The 9,854-nt window shown below is 31.3% G+C and overlaps 1 protein-coding gene across 1 annotated transcript; it reads right to left on the bottom strand.

The window, feature by feature from the left end:
* LOC139489547 (uncharacterized) lies at positions 1 to 9,076 on the bottom strand. Its single transcript, XM_071276072.1, has 5 exons — positions 8,889 to 9,076; positions 6,572 to 6,692; positions 3,947 to 4,043; positions 2,310 to 2,422; positions 1 to 1,410 (listed from the first exon to the last, which is right to left on the bottom strand). The coding sequence occupies exons 2-5, from the start codon at positions 6,674 to 6,676 to the stop codon at positions 1,333 to 1,335; spliced, it is 393 nt and encodes a 130-aa protein (XP_071132173.1). The 5' UTR covers positions 6,677 to 6,692; positions 8,889 to 9,076; the 3' UTR covers positions 1 to 1,332.
* Positions 9,077 to 9,854: the final 778 nt, after the last annotated feature.

Raw genomic sequence — 9,854 nt, 5'->3', positions numbered from 1 at the left:
TTTTTCATTTTTTTATAAATGAAAGTATGAAGATTTTGATATCCTAAATTCCTAAATTGTTCTGTGTGGGTGTCTTTTTTCTGAGAATAAACACATGTTATTGCGAACCAAATTATACCTTTCCATAGATTCACCTGATAGTTACCTGTCCATTTAAACTTTTGGCAGTTCATTTGTCCAATTGAAAAAATATAACGGTGTAGTTTATTCACTCACACCTTTAAATTTCTTCTAAGAGAAATCTATCAATCATTGATTAATTTATGTTTTCGCAATAAATATAATATAACTTTGGTTTTCTATATTTCTAATCTCATTTAATAACTACTTTAAAAGTTATATGCAAGTTTTATGTGCTAATTTTATTAGGTCAATTATGTCAAGTAGAACAACAATAAAAGGATGATAAACAGATTCATTTAAAAAAATTTAAGTTCTTATAAAAAAATATTGACTGTGTAACAATAATTGCTGTCAATTAACAATATTCTTAAAATATCACAGAACAGTATAAACCTTTAACCAATATAAGTACTTCAAACTTTTGACAGTTTTAACAAAAATTAACAATTTTAAAGCCTATTTCATATGTTATTTAAAGCTATCAATATAGCAAATATATCCTTAAAAAAAAGTGATGGGTTTAGAGAAAAATAGTACAAAATCCCCATGACAAATATATAAATGGCTCTGCTAACTTCTTTTAAATTTTCAGTGCCATAAATCATAGCTCAAATTCACAAAATAAAAAAAACCTTGTCATTTGAGGTCGTAAACTTGCAAATATTTTAAACAAAACTTTTTATACTGTATATTGAAACCACTATGATATGAATTTTACACAGTATTTAGTGCCAATGGTAAAATTCACACAAACTTGGCTAATCTGTACATATATCTTCAATTACAATGTATACATAAATACATTTGTGCTAAACGATATATATTTTGTATTTCTATATTGTCTTGGTTTTTAGTTTCATTGAGTTGTGTATGGCTTCTGCCTAATCTAAACAAATAACCAAGTCAATATGAAAATTTGCAATGTTATCAAAAGTTTAATTCACTAATATGTTAAAATTTAAAGTTTTTATCTTAATATCTTATCTAACAAAATTCTAATATAAAAAAAATACAATGGTTCAAATTTCAAGTTCCATTTGATTTAAAGTTGATAAAAAGAAGAAGAAAAATCAAAATCTCATAAAAAAATTTAAACTTCTAAAAAAATTCAGATAAAATACAATTGCAATTGAACAGAATCATCAAAACAGTTCATCCATGAACTATAACTGAACAATCAGATCTATAGGTCTTTATTCTGTGGTCTTCCTATGTGTTTCCAATTTGAGCTCTGAGTCTTTTCAGCTCATCATTTTGGTAATTGGTGACAGCGGTAGCCTGTGCCAACTAAAAGTACAAAAACACTGGTTTAAGCAATAATTCTCACAAGAATCAGGCAATTTTAAAAATATGTGATATATTCTTTACATTTGAGAATTAGAGCAGCCAGTAACCATCAACTGACATCGGTTATATGTTATTTATTATTGGTAACAAATATTCACAATTTGAGTACTGGTATTGTACTAAATGACTTAAATAAAAAATCATACTAACAAAGACCTCAGGCTTGGGACAGACACAAAAAAGTGGCTGGGTTCAACATAGCGGCATCCATTTTCATTTTGCTTCATTGTTTTGAAGTTGAGGTTTTTGATTAAATACAATTTTGAAGGTTTTTTTTTGGTTGTTATTTCATTCACAACAAATACATAAATTCCTTTGAACTTCACAAAATGAGGATGTTAAATTTGATGTATGCCTTTTTGTGCTTCTTCGTTACATTTGTTGTTTTTATAGTGATTAAGATGATAACACAATGTTGACTGCTGTACCCCTATTTTTGACATTTTTACCTATTGTGTCTGTTTGTTTTGTTCACGCATCGTTGACAATATAATGGAATTTGATGCGACTGTCATACAAGTGAGAGGTTTAGCTAGCTATAAAACATGGTTCAATCCACCATTTTCTACATAAGAAAATGCCTGTACCAAATCAGGAATATGACAGTTGTTATCCATTCGTTTGATGAGTTTGAACTTTTGATTTTGCCATTTGATTTGGGACTTTCCTTTTTGAATTTTCCTCAGAGTTCAGTATTTTTGTGTTTTTACTTTTCACTCATTCAGTGTGGTAATCAATTTTCTGACTTAATTCAGCTTGTTATTGAACAGCCCTCTTTGCACATTGAAACACTCCTTCAAACATGTCAAAAATCAATTTAAACTTTCTAGAATACAAACCGTATTTAACAGAACATCAATCTTTAATTTCAACAATGCTATTTCTTCTTTCATTTGTTGTTTCTCTTGTTTCAATTCTGCTATCTTGTTTGTTGAGTTCTCTTGTTGATTATCTAAGAGAGAAAAAACCATGTCAACTCGGTTTCATTAATTATTGAAAATGGTAACATTGAATAATATCTATTGTGTAATGTCAACTAAATCTGCTTGTTCAAGCTACTTTTTAATCAATATTTGTTTGTTAAGGGTGTATGTTTCTTTTAGTAAACATGACTCCTATAATTAAAAACCAAGGAAACAAACAAACAAAAAAAACTTATAGTACATGTACTTAGACTAGAGAAAACAAAGAAAGTTTATACATTGGAAACAAGCAATTCACAGACAATAAGACACAGGATAGAAATATGCTTTCCCATGTAGTCTAGAACACCAAATATGAGTTTCCAAGTGTAAATACCTCACTACCAATAAAATTTCCAAAAAGAGAAAATAAAATTAGCATTTCATGAAATGAGACAATATAACAGTGACTTGATTGTTAGTGTTGCTATCCGACTATTGCAATTCATTCAAAAATTTGACCAAATTGCAATTTGTTTTATAAAACCAAACTGTTCAACTGGTCAGAAATTTGAACATACTGCTGTAAAAAATCAGAGTCAAGTCGTGAAAGTGCAAGGTGGTAAAATAAAACATACTTACAATCCTTTAAGACTTTAACTCCACATTAGTGTTGATGTGAAAATTTAGTCTATCAGTTTGTATAGATATTTTATAGTCATTTTCATGCTAAAGGTGAAATGTAATTTTGAATTGCTATAAAAATGTCCAAACTAAGCTTTCGTATAGTTTTTCTTTCAAAATTTCTTTTATATTCACAAGAATTAGACATTATGTGAATTAAAACATTTCATATTCAGTAAAATATGTGTGAAATTACAATATGTTTGTAGGAAGTTTCCAAGGGGAGATAATCATTTTTTCTTTAAAAAAATCTGTATTCAAAAGAATAATATTTAAGGTTATCTCCCCATGGAAACTTATCAATAAAGTATTGTTATTTCACACATATTTTACCAAATATATGATGTTTTAATTCAAATAATGTCTTATTCTTATGAACATAGAAGACTTTTCAAAAGAAAAATTATATGAAAGCTCAGTTTGGACATTTTTATAGCAATTCAAAATTACATTTCACCTCTTGCATGGTAATGACTATAATATATCTATACAAACTGTTAGACTGATTTTGTCACATCAACATCAAAGTGGAGTTAAAGTCTTATAGGATTGTAAGTATATTTTATTTTATCACCATGCACTTTCACAATTTGACTGAACAGTTTGTTCAAAATTCTGACCAGTTGAACAGTTTGATTTTATAAAACAAATTGCAATTTGGTCAGAATTTTGAATGAGTTGCAATAGTCAGATAGCAACACTAACAGTCAAGTCACTGTAATAGCTAGCATTTAACATGTTTAAGAGCTGTGAAAAGAATAACAAGATCTTACTAGTGAAAATACAGGTTCTAACTCCTTAAAAAGTCCTAAATATCAACTAAGTTAGTTATGTTAACAGACTTAAAATAATTTTATCAGATATCATTAGTTTTTATTATACTTTGATACCTTCATCTGAGCAGAGTCGTCTCTCATTTCTAGCATGTATGTACTGTAGACGTTTTTCAGTCTTCTCTAAGTCTTCAAAAATTCCTAAGTTTGTAGTCTACAAAATATTGAACATTTTTAAATGCATTTTGTGTGCAAATAGAAAATGAACATTATAAATCTCAAACTGTTCGAAAATAAGTATTATAATACCCAAATAAGACAGAAACCCAACAACAAAAAATCAAGACATCTATAGGTCAATGTAGAGTTCTTCCAGGTGGTCCTTTGTTGAAATTCTGCTGGCACTCACTGTTAATTCTATTGCAAAATACCAAAATTGTGGGTGCAACAATTTTCGAAATTTTGGTAGTCAAAACCTTCAGACCACATGTTTTAGAGAACTCTGTATGAAGAGGGCTACAAGTTTCAGCTGGTCAACACATTGATGAAATTATGGTGTGATAATACGCAGCTATGAATTCATAACATTGGTAAAGCATTCAGATGGTAAACTTAGAACTTATGTTACATTTAAATCAGTTTTTGGAAGAGAAAAATATCTTTCCATTATTGGGAATTTTGAACAGAGACGAAGCTTAACAAAGCTCAGAATTTCATCAACCCACTTAAGAATTGAGTCTGGAAGGTATCGGGGTACTCTCCTAAATGACAGAACTTGTACTCGTTGTAACTCCGGAGATGTGGAGGATGAATATCATTTTTTATTCCAATGTGTTAAATTTAATGATGACCGCAATCATCTATTTCAAGAGATAACTAAAAGTTGCCCCAACTTTTTAACTCTTAACGCAAGAGATAAACTGATATGGCTTATGAACACAGAAGAAAAGTCTATTCTCACTGCTGCATGTAAATTTATTTCGAAAAATTGTTAATTATGTGGCTTTCTTGTCTGCTTCAGACACGAGGAGGACTGTGTAAATACCACAGCTCCTTGAGTACCGCCCCTTGGTGTCTGTTGCAGTAGGGAAACCTACACTATTCTCAATACCTCTCTACTGCAGTATATGTTATTTGCTGTGAATAAACATAAACTTTTTTCATTTGTGTTTGTTTTTCTGCATCAGATACGAGGAGGATTGTTAGAGCTTTTAAGATCACAATCCTAGAGCATCGTCCCTTGGTGTCTGTTGCAGCTAAACAATCATTTTTTTTTTATATTTTATATTTATACATTTTCAGCAAAATATTATAAAATCAAGTGAGAAAAAAAAAGTAAATAAATAAATGGGGTTTGTCACATCTCTGGAGTAGCAACTCTCAAATACTTTTTTATTTAACAAATAATACCTGTATGACTATTTCAATAGTTTATTTTACAATGTTATATGTAAAATACTGTATGTTGTATCAATCATATATGTTATGTGTATATGCCCCCCTGGGGACCTAATTTGGAAAATAAAATTTATCTTATCTTATCTTATCATAACAATATAATATATTACTGAAACATGTACACAGTAATGTCAAAGAAACATAATGAACCATAATTTGATGAATACTCTCTATTTTTGACATTCTATATTAGGGATGAACCTTATTGGACTCTCTATAACTTAGAAACCATGGTTGAATGTGTTAAAGATATATAATAAAGTTCTTTAGGAAAAGAAATCAATGAAAAAATCTTATTCAAACAAACCACAAATTTGCTTGAAAAATGCAGGCATGATTTTTCTTGAAGAATTCTTATTAAAGAATGTATTAATTTGAACAAAAATATAAATATTAGATATATCTCAGGGATTCATCCCATCTGGCCCCTTGTGTCTCAGGAACCGTCAATAAAATAACCAAACACTCAAAAACTGTGTATACAAATATACAAAAATAACAAGAATATATCAAAAAGTTTGTTTTGAATTTTATATCTGTGTATTAATATATATCACATATCAATAAAATATGTTACACAAATATAATATTCAATATATAGTTAAAGTCAGTCAACTATACATGTCCTACAAATATACTTTTAAGATACTAACCTTGTTCATTTCACTAAAATGCATGTAATATTTGAAGTTACATGATAATCCAAAACATTCATTGAACATTTACAATTTTATTAATGATAAATAGCAGGTAAAAAACATGCATATTTTGTATCTTTGTCTGAATGCATGAACATTAGATAAGTCTTTAACTTTAATATAGTACAGTGTTTTATAGATGTGAATCTGATTTCAAAAGATTATCTTCAAGTCCTTCAAGCATGAAACACATGTCATGTTGATAATTTAAAATTGTATGCAATTCCATCACAAGCATTTGACAAGATACATATACAGGTTAAACAAGATAAGTTTTCTTTTAATGTTCTTGAGATATGGGTTTATAGATATAGGAAGATGTGGTATGAGTGCCAATGAGACATTCACTCTCCATCCAAATAACAATTTATAAAAGTAAACCATTATAGGTCAAGGTACGGCCTTCAACACGGAGCCTTGGCTCACACCGAACAGCAAGCTAAAAAGGGCCCAAAAATTAGTAATTTAAAACCATTCAAACGGATAAAACGATTGTCTAACTCTAATCTAAAAAACAATGAAAATGAACACATGGATATCCAATACAAAGAGATACATGTACTACATTATTAATATTGTATTTTACCTTGTATCTCCCACATGGCACTGTCTTTTTGAAGATTTTAAGATGGTCCTCCTCAATTTCTTTCCTTTTAACAACACCCTTTTTCCCATTTCTTGTTCTGGGCATATTTCTGCTGTCTCACCTGAAATATACATAATGCAAAGGATGAAAAAGAAAGAATTTCTTTGAAGAAATATACATCCAGAGCTGCTCAAAAGCTAGCAAAGAAAGTAAGTCTACTTTTTCCATTTTAAATTAAATAACAAACATACATGTATTAGAGAAATCCCACATGACAATTCAAATACAAAGGTGGAACAGGGTTCTCACTGGAATACATTCAAGGGTGGCTACTTCAGCTTATCGCTTCTGAAATTTCCAGTACAAATTGATTTTAGATGAGTACCATTGTAGAACTATTGTCGATAAAGAATCAACCAAATCTGTGTACCACTCTCATAACAAACATATTAGAGTATGGGTTTTTCTCACTGTTGAAGGTAATACAATGACCTGTTCTTGTAACCATCCTTGCCCTCAATCTTTACATGACAAACAGCTGATCTAAATGCATTGGCCATGGTTTATAATTCATTGGCTTCCTTTTACAAATTTGTTGCTCAAAAATACATCTTTAAAAATTCTCCCATAAGGATAAACTGATGATGTGGTCAATTTCATCATATTTTTTTAATCATTCTTTAATAATCATTATTGCAAACAATGCATGAAATTAAATCAGCAATTTCAAAAGAGAAGTTTTTTTTAATGTAAGCTAACTAGATGAACAAATTACTCCTTTTTTTCTTAAAAGGCAATAACTCCTTAAGGCATTGACAATTATGGTCATATGAACTAATTTGCAGATCTTACTTTGGCATTGTTGCCCATTGATTCCAGCATTTGAACTGTCACTTTGAAAGTTTGTCATGTGACCAATAAGAAAAAGTAAGGTGCAATAAATCATGGGAGCGAATTAATCAAATGACCCTGAGTCATTATGAATACATAATCTAACAAATCATTCATTTACATCACAAATAAGCTGAATTGCTGAGTGTGTTCTGATTGTTATCATGTTTGGCTAGGAAGGCTCAAGGCCGCAAAGTCTCTTGTTACTTGACATCCATTTGAAAATGAAATTAATTTCATATGCCAGTATCAATGGGTCACTGTGCAAACCTTCCAAATTTGAGAAAATAAAGGGTGCCAGGTACAACAATGTAGATGAAACATACATAAATGAAGAGATGTCAATTAAAAATGAACAAATTTTGGGGCCAGATTTATGATCAAATTAAGGCTGTCAGTTAGTCAGATCCAGCAGCAAAGAAGCAGCACAACACTTCATGGTGGGCAAATATCCACTTTTTTGTGGGACAAGCTCTGATGTCCCAAGCTTGTCTGGCAAAATAGATGTTGGATGTCAGAGCAATCTTGGACTAGATGCAGTGGTATTCAAAAACATCCTCACATCTTTAATGGGCACCATATTGAATAAGTAACTTAGTACTTTGGTGATGGGTTTTAGATCCTCTATAGTGTAGCGGTTCCCCTCAGTACAGGTAGAACATATAAAGCCAGTCTTAATCAACTGAGCTAGGGAATCGATTCTTTGGCTCAGTGGGTGAACACACTGACTGTCATGCAGACGACCGGGGTTCAAATCCCGGTGGTGACGATATGAACTTGTAGAGTAGATACGTGCTCTCCGGTTACAATAATATACACCTTATCGCTATTCATCCGCCATTACTGGACATCACAAAGGTTCCCGTAAAATTTTGAAGTCATGATATATAATATCTGACGCCACAAAGGAAAAGTGATTGTTGTATGATGTCAATTGTTCAAGCCGGGCAGATTCTCTAATCAACTGAGACAGATTTCCAAATAGCGATAAAAAAATATAAGGTGTATTGACTTCTACATCATATTTTCAGTAAAATTCATATATTTCAGTGGTGGATCCAGAACTTTTCATAACGGGAACCTACTGACTAACCTAAAGAGGCTTCAACTCCTGTCATGCTTCAGTAATTCCCTATGTAATCAACCAAATTTTCCCCACACTGGGTTCAAGGCCCCCCAGCCCCCCTTTTGGATCCGCCTATGTATTTCAAAGAAATCAATATTTTCCAAACTTACTGAAGATGCAAAGGGTGTGTTATTTCAATTAAATGTCTTTACAAGGATCATTTTAATATATGCAGTTTATGTTCTCATTTTGTTTTAAATAAATGCAGACGGTATACATGCAAGCCCAATTTGCTGCCGGTTGAGTTCAGGGTCACAAAAACAAACTGCGTATCATTTTGCGACAAATAGTCTGAATTACCTCTTCCCCTCACTTTCCTGTTTGACTAAATGTTATCTTCCTCAACACTATTCCTTTCATCTAGCACATTTTCTTTCAACAGACTGACCCAGATTTCAGATTATTCGCCGGGTTTGGCTGGATACCCTGGCCAGCTGATTCTGTTGCAAGCTGGTTCCTTGCACAAAGAAGATACCAGTCGATACATTAGAATACCAAAAATCGATTCCGAAATCGAACGGGTTATCCGGGATAATCGTTTTATTGGCTCACCTGGTCAAATGGTTTTTTTAGGCAGTGGCTATTTTGCCGGCTCTGATTAAAGACATCTGCATTCTTACCGGCAAAATGGCATATTTCTATGGCTAGAAATGTAGTGAAATTCAGTCACGGTTGCCAGTTCTTTGTAAAGAGATAAATTAAAATTCACTTTCAAAAGTACATAATGAAAATGTGCACTGCCTGTGATTATTATACTAGTCCCAGGCACTGCCAACATAAAAGAATCAAATAGTTACTGATATATCAGTAGTTAAATTAGAAAACAGCTAACAATATTTGAGACACATATAATCGTTTAACACATTCATCAGTATAAACTTATTTTTCAGCCTATAAATGAGGAATTTGTTTCTAAAAGAATTGGTAAAATAAATGTTAAAAAGGCTACTGGTATAGATGGTATATCACCAAAAATTTTACACGCTGCTAAACCTGTAGTGATTAAACCTATCACACAGCTTGTAAATTTATCATTATCCACTTCCATTTTTCCAGACTCATTAAAAATTGCCCAAGTGGCACCTGTTCACAAAAAAAAACAGTGTTCTTGAAAAGGGTAATTATAGACCAGTTAGTGTTTTACCTGCTATATCTAAAAATTTTGAAACAGCCATAGAAAATCAACTCACTAAATACTTTGATGATATTTTCGACCATTTTCTTGCGGCATTTCGAGCTGGTTATGGCTGCCAGTCAACATTACTC

This window comes from Mytilus edulis, chromosome 9, assembly GCF_963676685.1.
Source record: "Mytilus edulis chromosome 9, xbMytEdul2.2, whole genome shotgun sequence".
Taxonomy (NCBI): domain Eukaryota; kingdom Metazoa; phylum Mollusca; class Bivalvia; order Mytilida; family Mytilidae; genus Mytilus; species Mytilus edulis.
Note: the sequence above shows the minus strand (reverse complement) of the source record. Positions and strands in the feature narration are given on the sequence as shown.

Coding starts and splice junctions, on each gene's coding strand:
- LOC139489547 (XM_071276072.1), bottom strand. CDS start 6,676: ATGCCCAGAACAAGAAATGGGAAAAAGGGTGTTGTTAAAAGGAAAGAA. Junction 4,044..6,571: donor TGCCATGTGGGAGATACAAG/GTAAAATACAAT, acceptor AATATTTTGTAG/ACTACAAACTTAGGAATTTT. Junction 2,423..3,946: donor ACGACTCTGCTCAGATGAAG/GTATCAAAGTAT, acceptor TTTCTCTCTTAG/ATAATCAACAAGAGAACTCA.